Source organism: Leuresthes tenuis, unplaced genomic scaffold, assembly GCF_036924035.1.
Source record: "Leuresthes tenuis unplaced genomic scaffold, fLeuTen1.0.hap1 SCAF_21, whole genome shotgun sequence".
NCBI lineage: Eukaryota > Metazoa > Chordata > Actinopteri > Atheriniformes > Atherinopsidae > Leuresthes > Leuresthes tenuis.
Window position 1 is genome coordinate 23,823,194 of NW_027325375.1, and position 24,684 is coordinate 23,847,877.

A 24,684-nucleotide genomic window follows, 5' to 3' on the forward strand; every position below is an offset into this window, starting at 1 on the left:
TTTAACATCTATAAACCTAAAATTTATGCTCAACACATTATTGAAAGTGAAGATTAGTGACAACCTCAGCTGTATGTACTCAGAAAAGACGAACACTTTTTTTTTTTCAAAAAGTCAAGGACGATCAAACTTTAGAAAATTTTAAATATTTTTTAATTGCAACGTCACTAAATTGCTTAAATTAACTCTACTTTAAAATGTCAGAGTTTCTTTATTTAAGTGGGGAACGAGGGTGGCTAGTCAAAGTGTTAGCCAGCAGGCTAGATGTTAGCTAAGATAAACGTCATCCACCCTGTCAAGCTAGTTAGCATGGCTCGCAAAAGCTAACTTAGCTTGTTAGCAATCTCATACTTCTCTTAAGAAACTCTCTATAGCAACAGCGTATGTTTAAATGTTTGAGACTGGAAGACAAACTTTACCAAACAACTTAGCAATTCATTTATCCACATACCTGCAAGTGCTCCTGAAAGCGAATAGGTAGGATCTGAGCCATGGCGGTTCCTCTGTCACTCTCCTCCGGTTTCTTCCAATGCTAACAAACTACGGCTGCTTCTCTCAGGTCCTAGCCGGACAGCCAGGGAGCCTTTAAATTAAAGTCCAATTATGAATAAATTTCAAGCTGTGTTTTAAAAATGTTGTCGGCGTTATGGTACTTTTTAAATTGTTCCTTCACTGTTTACTTGAGTACTTCCCCAGGCTAATTACTGTCTGCCACTACACCGACTCCCTGGACCTGCAATGGCGATGGAGGTTGGTCACCAGAGAAAAATCCCGGAAATGGAAGTGCACTCAGTAAGGCGGATGAATACGCATCTACACCTCTTAAGAAAGTACATAATATCTGATTAAATTGTTATTTCTTTGGAATATACAAATTGTTTTATATCTTGTTTAAATATCTAGCACCGACGCTGGACTTAAACATATAAATATATGAGAACAAATGTAGAAGTGGAACTACTTCTTTCTATTCGCCCTTTGATTTTTGCCACATCATTCGTCTTTGTAAATTAACGTCATTCCTACGCATTATACAGAGGTTGTACACTTGTTCCTCACAGCCAATCAGATCACTCTGAACCCAAGCTAGATTAATTAATTGATTAATTCAATATAACGTTAACTGCAGCTTCATCATACTTTTTATGCATATATACACACTACCAGTCAAAGGTTTGGACACATCCTCTCATTCAAAATATTTGGAAGAGAGTGTCCAAACTTTTGACTGATACTGTCTCACACATTACCTGGACATGAGTTCATGATATATGCTAAAACTACCTGACAACCAATCCAGTTCATACATTAATTTGCATGGCAATAGACAGTCTCTTAAACAGTCTGAACAAAAACAAATACATTACATGATACTATTCATGCATTCATTTTCTTGCTATACCTGTTTTAACCTTCCCAGGGTCATGGTGCTGAAGCCTCCTATAGCTGCCATCTGGTGAGAGTCAATCCATACCAGGGCCAACACTGAGACAAAAGAAGAACAATGCACGCTAACACTCATACCTACGTTGAATTCAGAATCACCAGCTTGCCAAACATGCATGTTTTTGGATTGTGGAAGGCAGCCAGCTTACCCAGATAAAATACATAAAGTTGTCTTTATCAAAACCTCTAAGCAGAATTTGACTGTTTGAACAGAACCATGCAAAATGTGTTTAGTTGGGAGTGCCTTCCAGTATTCATTTCCCTTTTTTACATCCACAATTTCTGGTGGCAGCGGATGTAACCTTATTGCTCAATGTAAAAATGAATACCAGGACCCTTAGGCAGAGATCTCATTTTGTTGAGCCAGCACTTATGGCATGTGATGAAAGACAGGCTGCAGGAAGATGAGTACATGGTATTTGTCAACTACACACCACAAAGTCCGGGAAAAGCAATGTTTAAGATCTTTAAACATTTTGATACAGAAAGACTATAAAGCAAAAAACTTTAGATTATACAGCCCTCATTAAATAGCATCTTTGTGCCAGAGAGGAACGTCTGATTATGTAACAGTTTCAGAGAGTGTCAGATAAGTATCAACCAGAATACTGATTTTTACACAGTGTTTTGTATCAATATCTGATGAACAACATGACGAGTTCTCTAAGCCAGTTCTGTACATTAAAGAAAACAAGTTTAGACACTAAACCTGAAATTAATTAACCGTGTTGTACCTGAAATTGTTACAGGTAACAGTGCAAACAAGTGTTTTTGCATTGTTGGATAAACTATCTTGTGCATTAGGGCATAAATAATCTATGAAACAATAACTTTCACAACATCTGCTCCAAGATCAAGAAGATCATTCACACAGGCTGGAAGTGTCCCGATGCATCCAGCCTATTGTTGATTTATTATCCACGAATGAAGCTAATTTAAACATAGTGTCAAGAACATTGATCAAATGTTTGCAAGGGAAATATATATACACACACACTTACATATATATATACATATATGTATATATAAAGAGGTTTAGATAAAGATATATGTGTATAATGGATATAAGCTTCTGTCAAATTATCTAGCTTTTGAGAGGCACAGGGCCATGAAGGCTACCTTCTATAGCCCATTTAAGCTGATGTTGCTATGGATTCACAGACTCAGGAAACACCAGACACAGACACTCACTGAGAAGCAATGTGCACTTAAATAAGTGGCCTTCCGACTGCCACACTGGCCAGCTGTGGCTGGACTTAGCTTCAGCTTTCGTGCAAAACGAGGGAGAATGCTGATAGTTTTGTATTCTATGCCCTCGTCTTTCTATTAAGATTCTAGAACAGCAGTAAACAGAGATGGGGATGTCCCACCTTGGTTTACTGCAGAGTCAGGTGAGATCAACAGAATAGCAGCCATGCTTTGAATTCAAATATGTGAAACACATTGAGTGAAGTTTACAACAAATTAATTGTGTCTTTTACAGATTTTTGACCGCTAGTACACTCTAGTGCTTTGGCAAGGATTTGAGAACAGATGGGAGCTATGTCTTCCTGTGGCTGGGAGGATCCCATCAGGGATGACTGAGTGGGACTGACAGTGGGATTCAAAGCCAGGATTTAAAAACCCCACTGGGTCCTTTGCTTTCTCAGTTTCCTTCCCATTCCTTCTCCTCTTGATGTCCTTCTGCAGAGGTTCAGAGAATCATACTATATATGTCTACTCTCTCTGTTAATTTTTTGTTGATTATTCATCAGGATGAAATTAATCCCCCCATCTCTGTTATATGAAAATGGCAGTACTACATATCTGGGGTTAAGAGCACATAAGCTTTTGCAAATCCTCTTGACTGGTTATATTCTGTTTCCTTTTTACAAATAGTCTTTAGTCACATGTGGCATATAGCCTAACCTTTGAACACTAGTTCAAGTGAAGTTACTAATTGACTCCGTGTGGGCCTTTGCTCCTTTGAAGCAGACAGAAGGTAAGTTTGCCATTGCTTACAAAAGTTACCCTAAAGAAGGCAGTACATTTCATATAATGCTGAATTACAGATCTAAACAGTGAACTTCTCACAGTCACAGATCAACAATAGGGAGGTCATGCCTGTTTTTACAACAAATGATCCCAAACGTTCCGGGCTTGTGATTGACTTGTCTTCTTATGGATACTGACATACTGTTTTGTAATTATTAATTGAAATCACATGCAATGTAATTAAAAAGTATATCAGCTCTTTGACTGATGACAATATTCTTTTTGGAGTTTGTTGCCATCTAGTGGACTGATGCTTTAGTGAGGCCTCGAAGAACAACTGTCAACTTGGAATACCTTTTTAACTTGTTAAAGAGTCTTGAACATGGTAAAATAAAGTTTGACGGCTCAATTATAGTGTAATTTAATGTGCAAGGACCCTTCTATCTGGTCAGGTATTCAAAAAAAATATTGTTTTCTGACAGTTTAAAAACACAGTGAGAAGGATATGAACATTGATTACTTTTATTAGAAAACAAGAAAAGCTCCTAAAACATGACAATCTTCATTATAATATCATGTAGAATAATTTGGTCAAGCTTCCATACCACCAGAGCTTTTGATTTGATGTCTACACCCAAGGCTCACCATTTTTATTGCTTTGCAGGCAAACACATGCAAAAAGCATTTACTGATAAAAGCAACTGAATACTTACTTTTGTCGAGCAGTGAGTGGCATTACCAGTCTGCTTCTGTAGAAGTACATCTATTTTGTCTGGGATACAAGCGAGCTTTTCCTTAAATCTAAAGCGTCACATCCTTGGTGAAACTCCTACCTGCTCTGACATGCATTGAGCAAGACAATATTCTGAACTAGTGTGCATTTACCCACTCCAAATCATATGAACTGACATAATTTAATGAGAACTTTTAACTGCAGCAGAGAGTGATTTACAGTGAGTGAGGGGAAAATACCTAACCAATAAAAAAAACCCAAAACTTTCCTTTATTAAACAATCAGTAATGAATTTTGGCAAACTTTTCTATTGACTGAGAGCGCTTGTTCATGAATAAAATGAGTGCTCAGCTAACAGGAACTTCACTGCGTTGACTGTATCTCTTTCACAAAGATGTTTTATCAGTAACACGACCTCACAATGTTCCAGTCAATAGTTACAATTCCTTGCAATGCTTCAACTGAAATGCCATAACTGTGTCAAAACATCTCTTCATTTTCTCTTTCCTTGGAAATCTTTTGAACACAATTTGGTGAGAGGGCAAGCAATATACATGTGTGTGGAAGAGAGAGCGCTGGTGTTCTGTCTTAATGTTTTGAAAACTCTTCATCTTTTTTTAATCTCCTTTCATCTGTATTTTCGGGCAAGCTGTCAGAGTTTAGATCACTACGTACAGGTAACAGATGGTTATGAAAAGTGAGTGGTCGACTACAATGTCCAGTGATATTTGCTTCCATCCTGTATATTTACCTTAAATCTGCTCTCATGCTCAAGGTGTCTTGTTAAAGTCATTTCCCAGAAATCTACAAAAGTCAAGTTTGAGCACGGGAGAGCTACTTTCCACTGCCAAGCTTTTTAAAGGGCCTCAGGATGGGACTTGAATCTGAACAGTTTTCCTACACGAGGCGCCTGCTTCACCAGATGAGCTATCTTTTTACCTCCTTGTATTACTTTTAGTCACTCTCACAGTTTGGTTGAGTTATAGCATCACAAACTACTAAGTTAGGTTTATGAAACAATTGTGGTCAGGTTTAAAATATACATAAACATTAATCTGTCACTGTTACTCTATATTTCAGTTGACATGTTGAATGCAGTGTATACAGAGTGAAACCATCCACAATAATTTGTTTTCACACTCAGTTAACTGTGTTTTTACATCAATAGGTCACTCGTCTGTGTGACCTGTCAAGGTTTGGCTTTGACCCTGATGGTAGGTCCCAGAAGTCGTATTGATTGCTCCTGTATACAGTGATACACACACACACACACATATATGTATATAGATGGTTGCAACCCTTGTGGAAACACTATTTAAAAGGAAATTATATAATGACTTTTAAGGTGGGAATCTTGTTCAGTGTTACAGTCCACAGAGCAGTGCAACACAGAGTCACAGATAGGTACGTGGGCTCACAATATTAGACAAGAGATTAAACATTAACCCTGGTATCCCTCATGGGGAGGTGTCTCTGCGCATACAGCACTCCCACAATTCCACCTCTCCGTGTGTTTCGCTGATCTGATGGGTAAGAAACAACATGAGCTCAAACGAAGGTGAGACATTCAAGCCTTTTTGTAGTTTCGTAAGTTTTTCAGGTATATCGTATTGTAAGCCTCACCCATTTCTTTTAAGTCAGCTTATTTGATAATGTTTTACAGCATTTAGAACTTATTTTTTTGTTGTCTTTCTTGTGGTTTTGATGAAGAGTGGCAGCTGCACAGTTGGCTAAACAATGGCAATGAAAGCAGTGAATGAAGCTAACAAAATAATGAATTCAAATGGCTTGATTGTGTGAAGATTCAGTGATGTTAAAAAGGTTAAGAACACTAAAACTGTCCATAATTCAGCAGTCAAATGTTTATAGAGTACAAATACTTAATCATAGCTTTACACAGAGTCAGCTAAGCTGTCTATAGCACTCTGTCCATACATGTGCCTGTGTCCTAGAGTATTAAAAAGAAGGTTTATGGGGGGAAAGCAAACAATAACCCATTAGCTCTTCAGAGGTGCCTGCAGAGAGCGACATGTGCTGTGAGAGCTGGATTTCTGCTGAGGGCAAATGTTTTGAGCATTGCCTTGTTCATTCATCATTTATCATAACAGTTTGTTTTTTTCTATTATTCCGTGCCAGAGAAGCAAGGACTTTGTGTTAATGACATGTTGGACTGCACCGATAAGAAGTGTTACAGATTAGTAGACAGTGAGGACTCAGTGTGACCAATGAAAACATTTTCATATCTCCTAATGGCACCTGTGGGTAGGTAGGGATACTTGTTCTTGCTATTTCATTACAGCGATAACTTAAAGACAGCAAAAATTACACATTTTCTGAAAAAGGGTCAATGAGTAAAAACAGACTTTCTTTCAGATGAGGAAAACCAACTAACTTTATGTTATAAAAAGGGTTTTGTGGTTATAGCCAAGTACAGTGATGAAGCCTTGGATAGATCAGTAAATGGAATCTATGGAGCTCAGCAATATGCCTATAATATGACATCCTGGGTAAAAAAATAAATACAAATGGCTTCATCACACAGCTCATATGAAGGTTGTTTCTCTTCGCTCAGATGCCACAAAATTTGGTGCAATACCTGAAAGGTATTAAAAAGAACATCAACACGTGTATTTTTGTAATGTATACCTCTGTTTCTGAGGAACAGCATAAATCTAGCTTTCATTTTATAGTGTTACTCTAAGTTGTCTGTGGCTAGAATAGGCAGAATTAGAGACATTGTGTAAAATAGCATAATCTACCGGGGTGTTGTGGTTGCCTAATGGCTGAGATGGATTCCAGAGAATTGTTCCACTTCTGTAGTTCTACTCCCTGACCAGCGACTTTTGCAACAGGTTATACACTCTCTGCCCACACATTTCCTGGCTACCTCTTTTCTGACTCTCCTGTATCATCTTCTTTAAAACCATAAAATAGAAAATTCCCAAGGGACAATATTACATAAACAGACAAAATGATGAGCAGAATAGATAAAGAATGTCTTTTACTATCATAAATACCATATATATTAACACTCAGGTCCTTTGAATGTAATATGAATTAATTTAAACCCAAAGATTGTTTCACACTCAAATAGTTGTGAAATATAACAGAAAGCATGGAAAACAACAACAATTACACTTTTGCTTGAAAGGTGACCTATGGCTCAGATGTGCAATAGTGGGAAAAGCCCTGTGCATTTCTCTCAGAGTTCAAAGTGTCCTGATGCAATAGTTTGATCTGATTTTGGGACTCAAAGTAGACTTAGAAACAGATGCTGATTCACATAAAAAATCCTGTCATGCACACATTATAACTTTAACGGTTCCTATGTTTTGTTATTCCTCTCCTGTTTAAAGGGGACAAAGACTAAAGATAATCAAATAAAGTCAAACCCTGTTTTATGGTGTCTCAGCTGATAGTTAAACTCAAGCAGATGTGTCATCCAAGGCTCTGATAGCACTCTGGCTGTTAAGCTGAGGTGTCACAGTTAAGTAGACAGAACAAGAGCTGTAAGTTCCAGTTAATAATGTCATAATGCCATAATGTGAAAATGAACAGTCATGTGTGTTCAGTGTTGGTATGCGATGTAAATTTTACAAACAGATTGAAAATTACCATGGAAACTGTATTGCATAGAATTGTAAATGTGTAGATCTGTGTTGATAAGGACTTTCACAGTGTGAATTATATGCTGCCAAAGTCATTCACCTCATGTGTTATCTGTTTTTCATGGTGTGCTGGAAGTCATCAGTTTAACAGAGTAAGTCAGCATTTTGTTGTTTGCATCAGCGCATATGGAATTTGAAATACTTTTATTGTTCTACTGATTTTTTAAATGCTTTTGTCACGAAATGTGATTATCAGTCAGAGAAGTCTTTTTAATGCAATAAAAGCATTCTATATATACCAGGATGGCCGAGTGGTTAAGTTGTTGGACTTAAGATCCAATGGGCAAATGCCCATGTAGTTTCAAACCCCACTCCTGGTAGCAACATGCATGACAAGAACCAATACCTCCATTAGGGCTCCTTAGGCAAGACCTTCCTACCTGTAAGTTGCTTTGGATAAAAGCGTCTGCTAAATGCCTAAACATATTGATAGAATTTTAAAAAACACTGTATTAAACTTTCTATTGCATGTTGACTTTTGGAACATAGACTTCGACTTTGAGCCAAAGATAAGGCCTACTGTACAAAGATCAATACAGATTTTTTAGGTGTTTATGCAATAAAAGAACACTTAAAACTGTAACTTAATTATAACTAATGTAAATAATTCATTCATTATACAGTAATTCTATTTTCTAAACATTTAGAAATCAATATAGCAATGCTTGGAGAGTAATGTTTAATTTTTTGCTCAGTAGACTGGAAAATATGGAATATTTCTTTAGAACTTGTTTGATTTCAGGACCTATGATTTGACTGAAGGAGAATGTTTGCAACTAAAGTCAAATGTCTTTGATTTTTCTTCCTCAAGGAAATTTACATTTAATCCAAAAGAGGGAATAGACAACCCGGTGATGGTTATCACAGACAGTGCAGGTATCCTGCATGCATAAGCAATTCATAATATGGCATGAGGAAAGCCTGCTCTATGTGACAGCACTTTCCTACTTCTTCTCATTCAGACTCCGTGTCGACACCCAGGCCACGCCTGTCTGTTCTGAAACGAGAGGAAGGGGAGTCTTATGGCTTTAACCTACGGGTGGAGAAGGATCGCCATGGACATGTGATCAGAAATGTGGTGTCTGGGGGGATAGCAGAGCAAAGTGGCCTTCAAGATGGAGACAGACTCTTGGAGGTCAACAACAGCTATGTCGATGATGTTTCTCACATTGAGGTAAGATGACTTTCCTCCAGATGTAACTCTTGACTACTTACGGGATTTTAACAGAATGTGCTGTGTTTCCCAATGTGTGAATCAGGTGGCTAGGAAAATTAAGCAAAGTGGGCACCAGTTATGCTTGCTAGTATTGGATGGGGAGCAGTATGAGCGGGCTGTGTCCCAAGGAAAGGACCTTCGGGGCCTGGTTAGAGCCTACAATGAAGAAGGTTGTAAACCACCCAGATTGTGCCACATCACAAGAGATCCTGTCTCAGGTCTGGGCATCAACTTTACACCGTTGGAAGGTAACGCATCTCCTCTAATCTTCAAGATTAGATGTTTGTTAGGTTGAAGTCAGTACAGTAGTACTCAGATGCTCCTTCTGTGTCTGCTCTGTAGGGGAGAAAGGTCGCTTCTCCGTGAGCCTGGTGACAGGAGGTGCAGCTGAAAAGGCAGGGGTGTGTAAGGGAGATCGGCTGGTGTGGATGAATGGAGCAATGGTGTCCCATCTCACACACTCTGCACTCAGCAGAATGGTTTGTATGATCATATTCAGATGGTGTATAAATGCTGTGGCAAATGATAATGATGCAACGATCAAATGAATGAAATCTAAAAAGGGTATGAAATTTTTGACTGATAACGTGTGGCAATGATAATTTCTGTTTTGTTTAAGATGAAAAAATGCGGCAATCACATCACCATCCTTGTGATAGACAGTGAGAGTGAGAACATATACGTGCAAAAGAGGATCCCCATCCTTCCCGCCATGGCTGTTCCGCACAAACTGCCTTTTAGAGCCAGAAAGCTCCACCTGATCTCTGGGCCTGAGGGCTACGGCTTTCTCCTTCGTCTAGAAAAGACACCATCAGGGCGCACATGTGAGAAGACACAAAATAGCACAAACTCAAATATAAACATTCATTGTTTTAGTTTGATTTATATTTGTGACACTTTTGATTAATAGATCATGTTCTGCGTGAGGTGAACAGAGACAGTCCAGCAGAAAGGGCTGGTATGCAGGATGGAGAGATCCTGCTGGAGGTCAATGGCGAGTCAGTGGAGTCACTGAAGCATGACGAAATTGTGGACAGAGTGAGACTTAGTGGACAACAAGTCTCCCTCACCACCATCACTGCTGCAGGACTGGAGTTTTACACCCAGGTAGATGTCCCTTACAATCTTTCAATCTTTTCCAGAACACGTTATTTTAATAAATGTAGATGCCTGGAACGGTGCCCCCATTGTAAACATATTTCATTTATTTGCTTACGTTTTTATGGTTTCTTTCCTTTGTTTTCTGACTGCAGCTGGGTCTATCTCCTCTTCTCTTTTGTGATGATGATGCTGCTGAGAAAGAAATGGAGTACAATGTGCCAGCCTCTACACAGGTTCAGTCATCACCAAAAGAAAAGAATGACTTGAGCAGTCCCAGACTTTGTGCTTTTCACAAAGGCCCTGTGGCCTTTGGTTTTAACTTCGGTTGTGACCCACAGAGTCCTGGGGCTTTCATCAGTAAGGTGGGGATGAAAAATATTGTGTGCTCTCACAAAACACACACACACAAAAAAAAGGAGCACACATTTCACTTTTTGCCAGATGTGTTGGTATGTCTTGTTTGCTTATTTTGCTGTTTGCTTATTTCACCCCTGTAGGTAGCTTCTGGTGGTCCTGCGCAGAATGCCGGGCTAGTTGTGGGAGAAGTAGTGATAGAAGTCAATGGACAAAATGTGGAGCAGAAATATCTGGAGGAAATCATTTTGCTTGTGAATAAAGGGGGAGATTTTCTTTCTTTACTACTAATGGATCAGACAAGCTACGACAAAATGAAAAAGACTGATACACCAACCACTGATGTCACAGAACGAGAGGTGAAAGAAGTATTAAACATTAAATATATTATAAATATCATATATAACTTATACAATACTAAATAGCCCATTTTCTCAGTTTATCAGAGTGGACCATATTTACCACATGTTCTTGTGTCTATCTCAGCAGGAGGAAGAAGACAACTACGAAATATCAGTTTTGTGAGCAGCAGCGATACTGAATCCTGAAGATCTTCCCTGGCAACATGTGACTACTGAGTAGACTCCAAACTGATCTGAACAAGCAAAAAACTTATCTAATGGTGATGTTTTACCATTTAAGTCCAATACCAGGGAATGAGAGGGAACCCAGACAAGAAAACAGATACAATAAGCTAAAAACTAATCTGATTTCAAGAACTGAAGCAATGTAGTGTGTTTGTGTTGGTCTGACAATGCCATTGTGTTCAGTATTATAGACTAAGAGTACTTTTACTCTACCATTCAATTACAACACTTCCACCTCAGTTGGATGAAATACAACAATTCCAATGCAGCAAATATAATTGAAATTAACAATGCTCTGATTTTAAAACAGCCCTAATCACTACAAACTGAGTGGTTGAATGAAAGGAAAATAATGACTGTGTGAATGAAAAAACACGTTCAGAACTTCCATCCTCCAATAAAGGGCATGTAGGGGAAGTGCTGTAATATGTTGAGAATGATCCAAAGCACCTACACACTAGTTCAGATATTATAAAATGTTCATTGTGTTTCCTGTGGTTGTATAAAGATAAGTTGTATAAAGATGATGTATGAAATGTTTGATGCTGCTTGAAATGATTTTTTCATCTGATATATCAACTTTTAAGCTTAATCTTAAGAGTTTAATAGACTAAATGGAATAAGAACAGAGAAAATAAACGTGTACAAACTTTATAAGAGCCTGGACTGATGATTTTAGATCATTCTGAAAGCAGCGATGAGCACAGTAGTGTTAATGGGTTGTCAAAATGTATGAAACCACAGCCCAAAATGTTTTTCTTTGTCTGACCAAACCTGTTATGATACTGATATGACATACATTCAATAAACTGCACTTTTATTGCCGTTTCTCTAAGTAGGGTTCCAGTTAATTATCTTTACAGGATCTGAGGAATTTCATGATTAGACTGAGTGTTTGCAGCTTTTCTAACACCGTGCAGACAGAGATATTCAGCTCTGGCACACTCTGGTGTTTCCACATAGACACAAGACCTCAAAGCAGACGTATTTAGTTGCATATTCTGCTCATGTGCTCTGAGAATGAAAGTGTTCAATAATTTGTGAATAAAGTATATTAATCATGTTATAGAGATTTTTTTTTTTTTTTATCAAAGTACGAAATGATGGCTCCAGATTGTTTGACCCTTTTCCCACTTTTTCACAAAAAGAAACAGGTTCCTTTGGATAAACCTTTTTTATGTGTTTAGTCCAGTCTAAATCTGTGTCAGTCAGCATTATTTAGCTATCTCTGCTCATGTACAGAGTTCTTTGGGAAAACTTTCATGTGACTCCTCACTTGATGTCCTGGATGAAAAAGCAAGCATTTATACATTAGTTATTAATTATGCCTCCTGGAGGCCCTCATTCATTGTTGTCTTACAACATTAAATCCAAGCAGATTGTGTTTGGCTCTTTTGACACCGACCAATAGAAAATGAAAAACGGTTTATCCTCAGATTCCATTGAGTAAAGAAATGGTTGAACAAATATTCAACATTCACATTTGTAAACTATTGGGACATTTTTATTATACTGACTGATTTGTTTGTAGTGCAAGAAAAGTGGGAAAAAAATTAAAAGATGGAATCAATGGCAAACAAGACTTAACAAGATACATCATGTAATTTGGGATTTTCAATCAGAATAGATCCAGCATGTTTCATAGTGTATATTCAGTGTATGAGGAAGAGATTAAACATTTCAAAGATGCATTAAAATATCATAATCTTGATTCAACAATGAAAGCTCTCACTGTGGATAACATTTTGAAGATACTTGGTTCGTTGATGTCATTCTTGAAACATACTAACCTAAAGCAAGACTAGAGAAGTTTATGAGCCTTAAAACTCTTTGTTATGCACAGTGTCTCAGTCCTGAAACAGCTTTAAGGTTGCTTGACAGTTTTGTTGTCTTTTGATGGCATTTTTTGTGGTCTCCTCACCATGAGAAAATCATGCTGTACATGTGCAGGGCTGACAAGGAGATTTGTTTTATGACACTGGTGTTACGTCCAACAAGTATAGGGAGAGTCAAAGAGTGGATTTAATGCCAGATTCACTAGTATCATTATAACAGGAAGAATTTGCTATTGTTATTTAACAACCCACATTTTTGTGGGTTAACTGATCATACCGGCCACTTCAGATTAATTAGTCTAATTAGTCCTGGTTGGGAGGAGACATCTGTGTTTCCCTGCCAACCTGTTGCCCCTTACCTCGGATAAGCGGAAGCAATAAATGGATTGTTTTGGCCAAATTTCATGTTCTTCATATGAACATAACATGAAACTCCAGGAAAATAAATGATAATTTCATTGTACATTCAAGCAAACTAATCTTTTTTAAATTTTTAATCTTTGTTTAATCTAAAAAATCCTAAAAAGAAATTAACAAAATTCTAAATGTATGTAAAGACTTCCTTTTGTGTGTGCGTTTGTACAGTTCATTGTCTCTTGTTATGAAATTTGAATGTTGCCATTAAATGGTTTTATAAACTGCTGTTATCAAACAAAAATATTTTAAAAATCTTTAATAAGAAAGTTTTTTTATTTTTTTACAGGCAGTTTCTGTCCACACTCCAAGTCAGTAGATGGCGGTAATGCACCTTTTTAGTCGGTTCACCCATACCAATTAAACACTAAAGTAGAACAAGAAATGTAGCGTCCTGGGTTTCTGAGCAGGCAATTGTGTGGTCAGCTACAGTCGCTGGTCCTTCAACTGGAGGTGACATTCAGTCGGCTAGCAGAAACGGGGAACAGTTAGCATCGACAAACGCTTTAACATGGCGCAAGCAGTGCAGAAACTGGTTGCTAAAGTACCTACCCTGGTCGGCGGTAAGATATTTTGTTATTTTCACAGCATGTATGCAGTAACGAGCGCTGATGTTCGTAAAATCTTAATTTAAAAGATTCCGATCGACCCGATGCTGCTCGTGTTACCGTGACCCAGCCGTCAGTTGAACAAAGTCGGGTTTATATTAGGTGATGCTCTTAAGTGTCCCTGCATTGACTGCTTTGACTTTTCCTGTTGTTTCTTGTTGTCTTTTTGTGTGTTCTTTCCAAATTTATATTAGAAATGTTCGTACTCGCTGAACAGTAAGCATATAGTTAGCGGCTAATGCAATCTAGCTGCGTGCAGCAGTTTAATAAAACCCTGACCTAAGATATGAACTTTTGAAACGTGTGTTAATTTGGTATTTTCTTCTATCTTCCTCAGCCGCTGTCACCTATTCCAAACCTCGGTTAGCAACCTTTTGGTACTATGCCCGTGTTGAACTTGTCCCCCCTTCCCCTGCGGAGATCCCTAAAGCCATCGAGGGCGCCACAAACCTCATCAAGGGTTTCCAGACAGGACGCCTCGGTCAAACCACTGTGAAGGTACGTGTATGCCGCAGTTGTTGTTTTCACTAGTATTGATAGTACATCACCCATGGTGCCACGTCTTAAATTGAAAACTTCAGTCCACCTGCATTGATTTATAGAAAATATACCTCTTTATTTTTGTCATAGTGACGTGCTAGAACATAAAAACATACTAACAAGTAACTTTCAGACTTCATACCTTGTTCTGAAGAAGTTTGTCTCCGAGGTTAAGTGACAGAATAATAAGTTGCTGCAACTGCAGTTTCAAATCTGAACAACAACAAATAACTAGAGTATTATTTCTAAAACGAAGGGAGACACTGCTGAGTTTAAAATCGGTGGCAAAATGTTGACCAAAGACTGTCGACTTTCATCTAAAAGCTTTATTAAAATCTCATCATAAATTGAATGTTTAATTCCTTGATGATAATTATAAAGATGGTTGGTTTAATGTTTTCAGGAAGAATGTTGTTTACTCAGACTTCACTGAGAACAGGTTTATAGCTGGAGCCCAGTCTCAGCAATACAATCCACTAAAGTAATCGACTCTAATATGCTCTTTCACAGACAAAAACAAAAAATTCCAACCTGTTTTACCGGGAGATGCCATATTTAGCCAAAAAGTAATTATTACAATGATAAATATTTTTAAAATATGGATGTGTATACTAAACTTATTTTGTATGAGTTAAGAGATTATATGGAGTATCGCTTATTGGACGTTACCTTTGTTGGTCATTGCTGGACGGTAATGAAGTTTCTTTTTTTTCATTTAGCACATTAATCTGTGCTACTCATCTTAACACATTGAGACTTACACATATCCGTACATCAAGAACACCAGAGTTGTCTTGTTTCCAACAGTATTTGGTTGGTTTGCTTTTCGATGCATTGTGGGGAAAAATTATAACAATAAAATAAACTCTACACCAAAGGACTTCTTATATTAAGAATGGATGTGTTTAACAGAGGTGACCTGATAGGACTATTATAATTATAATAATAACTCGTGTGAGTGTTTTTACATTTCAGGACTTGACCAAAATATTATAATTATTGCATAAATTTGATAAACCTATACACAAGTAAAACAACGACTGTCTTGTTGTCACAGGTACCTTATTAATGCAATATTTAGCTGGTTAGATTACAATAAAAGCATATGAATTCTTTTTGTTTCAGGATGCTATAAGGAACGGGCTGGTGGCCACTGAGGTGCTGATGTGGTTCTACATTGGAGAGTGCATCGGCAAAGGAGGCATAATTGGCTACGATGTCTGAAGTTTGGACTGTCATGAATTTTTCTTTTTTGTTTCTGAGCGTTGTATGCTCAACTTCCTGTGAGAATCCTGGGAACCAATAAACAGATGTCTATTGTTTCATGTCTTTGACTTGCTGCCTTCTTTAAGTTGTCACACTTGTAGCTACTTGCAGATCTATTAAGATATAGGTTTACCATAAAATGCATGCGTTCAACATAAGGGTATGCATTTGACCCCTTGCAAAAATGATGCACTCGCCACACCTTGAACATGTTGATACCGCTTGTTTTATTTTGTACAACAAAAGCGTATGACTCGTGACAATTTTCTTTGATAGCTGATCATTCTGGTCTTATCAAACATGCCTAAAATTTGATAAAACTGTTGTAATGTTTGCAGTTAAGGAAAAAAAAGAGAGACTTGCAGTTAGTAATTTGTCGCAGTACCTCTTGCTTTTCCAATGGCTTGAATTTATCACGGACTTCACTATTTAAAAACAACATTCTTCATCAATGAGGTTCCAACTCTCTTCTACAGCTGTTGACAGATAATTTCTGCAGGATGGAGATCCAGACTGTTTGCTGTCCATTTCACTGAGTTAACATGCATTTCCTGAAAAATGTTTGACTGTTCTTTGCTCTGTGGTTTGATGCATTATCAGCCTGAGAAATGACCTCAACATCATCAAACCTCCTTTTGATTGATCATGTCAATTTCAATGTCCACCTGTTCATTTACTGTTGAGAAAATGACTGCCCTCTCCCCTGGTCCTCTACCTGATATCGACCCCATATTATCAATGATTGTAGCTATCAGCTGGTTTTCTTCAACCAATCATCTATATGTTTAATTGCAGCAAACTAAAGCTCCAGCATCATCTTATTCTCTGCTGTCTTCAGGAAGGCTGTTCCATAGATGTGGACCATAGTAATTGAAAGTGGTCTCACTGTGGATTTTAGATCTGAGTTTAGGGACAATTTAAAAGCTCTGGCCTGAAGACCCGAGGACTCTTAACAGGCACATAATATGAAAGGATTTACTGATAAAGACTCTAATGAATTACGATCTTAAAGTAGTTTCATAATTCCTTTCCATTGTTTCCACTGACAGCTCTCTTGTTGGGACAATTTTTCCTGCCAACCAGTCAAGTGTAACAGCTCATTGACTTGTGTAAGCAACAAAAAAATATAACATTTTTTTAGACTGTTAGCACCGTCACCTCACAGCAAGAGGGTTCCAGGTTCAATTCCTGGCTGGGGCCTTTCTGTGTGGAGTTTGCATGTTCTTTACATATCTGTCGTACTTATTTATTTATCTTTTTTTAAGACTGAATGAGCATACTTCCAAGTGTGTTGATTGCACAGGGGTTACATACAGCTAAAGAGATGCAGCTGGAAATGGAATGCATCTTCCATCCTGTAAATATATGTCTATATTCGATGTAATACACCTGTAGAGGATGTTTTGATGTGTCAAGTTAGACATGAATAATGTGGACATATTTGAATGCTTTATTTTCAGACCTTTGTGTTGTCCTTGCAGGTAAACTGCAAGCCAACTGTAATGTTTCAGTCACACCTTGTTCAAAACAACACTTTAACACCAAACAAAGCCATTGTCAGCAAGAAAGCTGAGTTGATGACAAGCAGTTGCTTCATACAGGTTTTATTATACATATCACAATATCAAAAATACCAATTTGTTGTAGAAAAGCAGGCAATATGTGAACATTGATCACAACACTATCTTTTCCCTTCAAAACGGTTTTTCAGTAAAGTTTCAGTAAGTTCAAGCTATTAAAAACACATTTTCATCAAAAGCTGTTTTGTAAATCTCTTCAGACAAAAAGTATTCTGTGATTGTACATTTTGTATAAGCATTTGCTGACATCTTATATACTTGTTAAGATACAGGCACATCAGTCTGGAGTTGGTTTATTGATTATTTAACATCCAGTCATATCGATCTTATTTTACTTCAGTTCCTGGAGTCAGTCAGCAGAGGGAGCTCCAAGTATTGTTGGTTTTCACTTGTCAAGTCTTGTTATGTTTATATTTTTGGAGTAAATAATTTGATTATTGGGATATGAATGAAGTGATTTGCACTTGAGTTAAGTGCTTGGTTAGACTAAAAGTTCAACTTCTACTACCCAAAATTCGTACAAGGACTGCTAACATCAGACATTTAGTTTCTATTCCACTTAAGGATTTAATTGTAGGAGTATAACACAAAACTCATTTAGTTCTTTATATGGAACCGCCAATGAAAACCTTTGTTACAAAACAACTGTTTCTGTATAAGAATTATACTCTGGCTGTTCATTATGTTGGTAAACGTACACAAAATTAAATAAGAGTTAGTTCAAGTGACAAAAAAAGGAGAAAAAAACCTGTGACGACTGTCAGGGACCGATATGAATATCAAAAACATGGCATGGTGAGATGACACTGAAATACTCTCCTGAATCGATCAAAACAGTAACAATAATACCTTTTAATGAAACACATATCCTTTAAAATAGTGAAATATATCCAGAACAATTCTGCAAAAATATCAGCCAACACTGAAACAATACATCATAACAAAATTACAATAATTACATCATTATTTAGAATATGCCAAGCTTGTTTTGATGAAATAGTTGTGGGTAACATGGATCATATGTGTGTGACTCTTTGATAATGACATACATTACACTGATACGTAAAATGATCAAGCAAATATTAGCTTCTCATATGTTGTGCTTGTGTGATTATGCAGCAATGTATTTCAATTATTTTTTTAGATTAAATAGTAATTTGCCAGCACAGTGCGAAACATAATAATGTATGTGACATTTTCGAGTTAAAAAAGTAAATACATGCAAAACATTTTCCTTCATAAATAAACAGTAAAACTCCATTAAGCTGGTTTGCTATGGTTTTAAGATGGTTGCAAAAATATATATTCCAGAAGCATCACTGTACTTTATAAGAATGTAAAACATCGAAATATAATATAATTCGATGTTCACTTGATGTTGCAGATTTTGACAGAGGTTCCAACTCCGAATCCTGGATAGAGGGGCTCAACAAATGTGGTCTGAAACCGGTGCAGGAGGGTCATGGTGTTGCTTATGCTGTAGAATGCTAGCACACCTGCACTGTGGTCCAGGTACACACCTATCCTGGGGGAGTGAGGTCCATTGACGGCTTTGTCCACACGGTTGTGCCAGGCAGAGTAACCCGTGTCAGAGCAGAGGAGACTCCAGGACTTGTCATTGTAGCCCAGCAGACACAACGAGCCTTTGCCCTTTCGACTGATGCCCCTGTAGGCCACCCCAATAGAGAACTCCCCACTCCACTCGATCTCCCAGTAGAAGCGACCTCCGGACAAGGCCTCTCGGCACAGCACTTGGGCAAAGCTGTCAAATCTCTCTGCGTTGTCTCCGTAGGGCTGCAGGTCCCTGGTGCGAATTACTTTTCTGTTGTTTTCAGAGATGTATAGCTCCTTGTATGCTGTGCTATGGTCAAGTTTAAGCTGGCAGAAGTCTGAAACAAGGAAAAATGATGATTTTTAATAACAGTGGTGACGGAAAGAGAAGCAGTCAGAACTTCAGCTGAGAAACCAGTGAAACACTAGAAATTTCTGCATTCTCACTGCATAAGTCAGTTACTTCCCACAATTGAACTGTAAAGACATATTTCAAGCAACCATACCAGTTACTTACATTTCACAAAATCAGCTCTGGTCTTTGGCTCTGGAGGAGGAGGAGTGTTGTCCACCGTCATTTCTTTGCCTGTGTATGAAGAAACACTGTGTCAGGTCGAATTGAACTGCATACACCCACACAAATGCCTTTAATTCTTTTGTTGCTGTGGTTTGGCAGTGGTTTAACTGAAGCGTTTATGATGCAATCAGTTTGTGGTTTGTCTCTTTCTATTTATCGCAATATCATCAACCTAAACAATAATTAACGTCTACTGACCTCTGCTCCTTCTGTCTAGCGTTCGACTCTCTGTGGTGTAGACTGGGACCTCGTTTACTGTAAAGCAGAACATATTCATATTTAGCGAACTGGTGTCTTAAGCCCCATCATCAAAAGGTCTTGTTTCTGCTACTGAGATTGAACCTGTCTTGGAGATCTTGAGCAGCTCCTCCCTGCCAAACTCTTCGAGGCGTTCCTTGATCTCAGCCACGGCTTTCCTGACAGACGCGAAGGAGAAGTCTGGGTTTACCGTCACTTTAGGTATGAAGCCGTCGTCAGTGGGTGTGCAGAGGTAGTTGAAGTTCTGATAGGAGATGGAAGTGAATATTAACACATAGCACAGATCAAATTTGCTTTGGCACAGAAAGTTTGAGCAAGACTCAGAATGAGATGGTGCCATTTTATGTAATACATTGTATTTTGGCCCAAATCAAATTAACACAAAGCTGAAGGAGCAGCTACCAAAACTGACTGAATTACTGGGACAGTGAACAACCTTATGCATTGGATGATGCGGCCAATTAGAATGCCAGATTTGTTGTAAAGTTGCATCTTACCTGCAAAAAGTGGATGTGGTCCTCAGTGCTGTACAGCTGCTTGAGGCCCGACTCTTTTTTCTTCAGTTCATCAATCTCTTGCTCCAGTCGCTCGATCAAAGCCTCGGCCTGGTTGAAAGCAGCCTTCTCGTTGATACCAATCAGCTTGGTCACCTCCGACCTCATTCTCTCAATGGAGCGTATCATATCCTCGAACATCTTCTGGCTCTCCACCATGGCTCTTTGGGCCGAGTTCTGCACAGAACAGTCAGGATATTCAGTGATTTACAGAAGAGACCTAAGTGTTTTGATGTTAAACTTAATCATCTTTTTTTGTGTGACAATCAGCACGTTGGTGAAAAGATAATATAGCATAAACACGGAGGCCTTACTTTCAGTGAATCCACAGCAGTCTTCAATTCCTCAAGCTCCTTCACCCTTTCCTGGCATTTTTGTTTAATCTCAGCTTGGGAGACTCCCAAGAGTTTCTGCAGAGAAAAGATTTATTACAGAGTCGCCTACTTGACTGTTTCTTAATACACACTCCCAAACTGGCAACTCTATAGGCATCCTTGAAATTATGAAGAAGTGTTACAATAACTGACAACATAATTGGCATTTAGTCAGATTCACAAGATGCTGCTGAATATTATGCAGTTTTATAGTACAATACGTAAAGCCTCATATTTGTTGGACCAGGACAGACATTCTTTCTCATCAAGGAATATCTGGGGAGGCCCTCTGGCATGGTTAATAAACCCCACTCAAAGAAGCTTCTTAATGCGGCCTGCTTTTATCTCAGAGGGAGACGGGGAAAAAGAAATCTTCAGAGGAATTCTGTTCATGTCAGGAATGTGAAACTACTGCTGCCTGACTTTGAGATGTTTCAAGGTGCACACAGCGTTGACATGCAGAATAGAAGGCTTCTAATTCAGCTTTTACTCAAGCCCACCAGTCTATTCTTCAAGATAAGCTTGAGGAATGTGGGGAATCCAGGGAGGGGGGAAATGGACATGAGGGGGGGAGGGGAGAAAGAGCGGGATATGGAGTGAGATGTGTTACACTCAGGTTGTAAATCTTTATATGAGAGAAACCAGACTCCCTATGTTGTAAATGTTCCATTACTTTAGTATGTCTTTTAAACCCTTCATCACATATCCCCTGGCAGCCATAAAAACCCTCCAGATTTACTCTCATGGTGTAACAACTCACACATTAACATGACAGTATCTACTGACATTCTTATCTACTCCACATTGTTTTACAGGAAGAGTCATTTATGAGTCATTTGAATGTGCATTGCCGTGGTAACAACGTTGAGATTGAACCGTGGTGCCGAATGCCTTCACTCCCTGACATTCCAGTATTACTGCAGACCCACTCCCACAGGTGGGAACCAATGCAGCAAAAGGGAAGTGTGCAGTTTCTGTGTATTTATCCCACAGCTGGAACACTACATTCTCTTCACCACTTTCAGGGGGTGATAAGTAAAAGACACGCCCACCTGCTTCCATGCAGCTAATCAGAGAGCTGGATTTGTTTTGGCGGTGGTGAATGCCTGCCCGGGTAGCTGATAGTGCTGGTGAAATGGGTCAAAGTACAACCAACAATCCTAGTGCACCCGCCGGAGTTGGGAAAAAAAAACACCCTATTTGCTTTTATTCAAAATCTCTCTCAGACAATGTAAATGGAATTTTCAGCTTGTGGTTTCTGTCAGGCAGCTATTTACATTTAAACATGACATATATGTGGTTCAGTCTCTGAGCAGCTGAAAAACAGTGGCTTTTCTGGCAAGTCAGCAATGCTGCAATTGTGTCTTTAAGTAGGTAAGCTATGAAAGGATTTCTATGAGAAGAGGATATCTTACCTGTTTCTCACCCCTCTCTGCCTCAGCAGACACAATATCATGGCCTCTGTGTTCACTGACAGTGCAGATAGCACAGATACACATCTGGTCTGTTCGACAGAAAAGCTCCAGGGACTTCTGGTGCTGTGGACAGATCTTCCTGTCCAGGTTTCCCAACTCATCCACCAGCTTGTGCCTTTTGAAAGTGGCTGATTCATAATGAGGCCTCAAATGCTTCTCGCAGTAAGATGCCAGACAGTTCAGACAGGACTTCACAGCTTTTAATTTCTTCCCAGAACAGAAGTCACACGGCACGTCGCTTGGTCCAGCATAGATGTTCCCCTGGGATGTGTTTAGGTTGAGGTTCAGACCGCTCTTCTTGATCTTCTCGGCCACCATGCTAAGAGTGGCATTAGGTCTCAGCACAGGCCTCTGGGTGAATGTGATCTTACACTGGGGACATATGTAAATCCCTGTGTAGTCTGCCTCATTCCAATAGCCACTGATGCAGTCCATGCAGAAACTGTGGCCACAGGGGATAGCCACAGGGTCCCTCAGAAGGCTCTGGCATAGGGAGCAGCTGAAGTAATCAGGAGAAGTCTGATCAGCCATTGTGATGGACCTAAAACCCAGTCAGACCTGCGGAAACAAACAGAGAAAATGCCAGAAGCGGATAGAGAATTCGTTGAGTGTGTTTTGGAGCCCGCCCTCAAGAGTGTGGTACAGCCTGTCAGGGACAGGACCTACTTGTATTTCTAAATTCCAGAGGTTATTGATTGAAAGCAGACAAGGCCCTCCCACTATGCCGTGAGTATATCGAGCCCTGCCCAGTTCAGATAAGCAGGTTGAGCAAGAGGCAAGACGGAGAGAGAGGAAAAAGAGGGAAGGAGAGAGGGCGGGCAGACAGTAGAGGGGAGAAAAGAGTGTGTAAAAAAGAGAATGAATGAAATCTAAAGAGTAAAAGTAGTGACATTTAACGTGCAAAAGAAAACATTTCCTTTTCCCCTGCTGTTTCCTTTCCTTCTCAAATTTCTCATGAGGCTCATCTGCGGGTGAATAGCGCACACACTTCTGGGCAGCTGTGTTTCCACCTATTGTTGTCAGATAGAATCGCCATTGTCTTAAACCGGTTATAGTCCGACAAACATTAAAGTAGCCGAGTGCTGTAGAATTCTGTAGGAATTTAAGGGACCACCCAATAAACAAACAGGGATAGACACTCTGAGCACAAGCTGAGCACAACTTATTTCCTCATCATTATTTGTCTTGTTTAAAAATGTAACAGAGTTGTATTATTTGCACTGTGACCAGCCAGACCAGTTTGTTCACTTTTTTTACAAGCCCATTTATAACTGTAGATATGTGGATAGTATCTGTTTGGGCAGCAGAAAGAAAAATGTTGATAGTTGAGACAGCAAATGGAAACACAGAGTCATGCATGCACTCTCAAAAACATAATTCCTGTCAGGCTCAGGTGTGTTGGAAAGGCTGGTTTACGTATTTGTCTAAATGCTTTCAAGTTGTGTTGAAATTTCTTACTATTTTACACCAATAAATACCCTTCTCATAGTGATCTGACATTATGATTTTTTAGTTTTTTAAAAAAAGGCCCAGGGTAAAAACTCCCTAAGAAGACTCCAACTCTGAGCATGAAGTGTCCACTGACATAATTGTCTCTCATTAGCATTTCAATCACACCTAATCTATTGGTTTCCGTCAATACTAATCTGCCATTCACAGTATTTACTTCAAAAGTCCTTAATTCAAAATAAACCTTCAGTTTGAAATAAATTTTTTTTGGTCATGTGCTGGGAATTTTCTGGTTGATCTTGAATCATGCAGTGAAGAAATGTAAAGGTTTGAAAAGACACACTTGCCCCACCTTATCATATCTTGCATTACTTCATACATTTGGTAGTTTCACCTCTCCATATTTGGTTAGGTTTCTGATAAGCCAGTTTTTCCTTCCTTCCTCCGGAGTAAAGGGAGCGCTCTGTGCTTACAGATTAACTACCTGTTTGTGGAGAGCACCACTAGAGATTGGAAAAAGCTCTCAATCTGACTTATTTATACCACAGTGTTAGACATGTCACAACTTTGAACAAATGTGTCAGTTTCTTTGAGAAAGTTAATATGAAGTATGATAATGTTCAATATGCAGGACTCTAATAAGATTAAATTACATGCCTCTTTTAGGCGTCACATGGTTATATAACTCTCTTTTCTTTGATGAAGCACACAGAAACTCCACTGTCATCTGCAGCCCAGTCCAAGTGCAATGTGAGGGGTCAGCCTTCATTAAGGTGCACAGTGCTCTCCCTGCAGTAAGAGTGCAAAAGAGTACAAATGGCTGTTTGATCAAAGGAAACAAAGATTTACTTCACTGAGGATGAGTAAAAGATAAAAGAGACAAGACATTGTATTTAAACTTGTCATCAGGATACAATGTACACACTTGTTAAGTTCAAATTAAAAAAAATGTTTGTGATTAGTATTGCCTGCAGTGCCAGTGTGCTAAACATGAATGAGTAAGTTTTCTAAAAAATTGACCAAACCTGCAATAGCAGTTCTTTATTTATAAGTCAAAACTACGATTTATTATGCAGGATGAATACGTGACACAAGATAGCGTGGCCAGGTTTTCAAGTGCATGT

General features: G+C 38.7%; 4 protein-coding genes across 6 annotated transcripts in view; 2 read left to right on the forward strand and 2 right to left on the reverse strand.

Annotated features, from left to right (window-relative positions):
* Window positions 1–766, reverse strand: part of cltca (clathrin, heavy chain a (Hc)) — a 29,905-nt gene extending 29,139 nt beyond the window's left edge. The window contains exon 1 of the mRNA XM_072375497.1: window positions 452–766. Coding sequence (XP_072231598.1) covers window positions 452–493 — 42 coding nt within the window. The 5' untranslated portion in view covers window positions 494–766. The remainder of the gene's footprint in view (window positions 1–451) is intronic.
* Window positions 767–5,642: 4,876 nt separating this feature from the next.
* On the forward strand, window positions 5,643–11,904 carry nherf4b (NHERF family PDZ scaffold protein 4b). Of its 3 annotated transcripts, none has more exons than XM_072374855.1 (11): window positions 5,643–5,711; window positions 7,898–7,913; window positions 8,633–8,697; window positions 8,784–8,995; window positions 9,081–9,285; window positions 9,380–9,516; window positions 9,657–9,861; window positions 9,948–10,144; window positions 10,291–10,500; window positions 10,636–10,851; window positions 10,982–11,904. In XM_072374855.1, exons 1-11 carry the CDS (start codon window positions 5,696–5,698, stop codon window positions 11,015–11,017), a joined length of 1,515 nt encoding a protein of 504 aa, XP_072230956.1. In that variant the 5' UTR covers window positions 5,643–5,695; the 3' UTR covers window positions 11,018–11,904. The 3 variants fall into 3 exon arrangements, with proteins under 3 accessions (XP_072230956.1, XP_072230954.1, XP_072230955.1); XM_072374853.1 differs by having other exon boundaries at window positions 5,644–5,711; window positions 10,979–11,904; XM_072374854.1 differs by lacking the exon at window positions 7,898–7,913 and having other exon boundaries at window positions 5,665–5,711; window positions 10,979–11,904.
* Window positions 11,905–13,739: 1,835 nt separating this feature from the next.
* atp5l (ATP synthase, H+ transporting, mitochondrial F0 complex, subunit g) lies at window positions 13,740–15,798 on the forward strand. The gene is made up of 3 exons (XM_072374224.1): window positions 13,740–13,891; window positions 14,274–14,434; window positions 15,602–15,798. The coding sequence occupies exons 1-3, from the start codon at window positions 13,840–13,842 to the stop codon at window positions 15,698–15,700; spliced, it is 312 nt and encodes a 103-aa protein (XP_072230325.1). The 5' UTR covers window positions 13,740–13,839; the 3' UTR covers window positions 15,701–15,798.
* A 1,535-nt stretch (window positions 15,799–17,333) lies between these two features.
* On the reverse strand, window positions 17,334–23,139 carry ftr82 (finTRIM family, member 82). The gene is made up of 7 exons (XM_072374223.1): window positions 22,052–23,139; window positions 20,577–20,672; window positions 20,206–20,439; window positions 19,793–19,952; window positions 19,649–19,705; window positions 19,391–19,459; window positions 17,334–19,211 (listed from the first exon to the last, which is right to left on the reverse strand). Exons 1-7 carry the CDS (start codon window positions 22,640–22,642, stop codon window positions 18,691–18,693), a joined length of 1,728 nt encoding a protein of 575 aa, XP_072230324.1. The 5' UTR covers window positions 22,643–23,139; the 3' UTR covers window positions 17,334–18,690.
* Window positions 23,140–24,684: the final 1,545 nt, after the last annotated feature.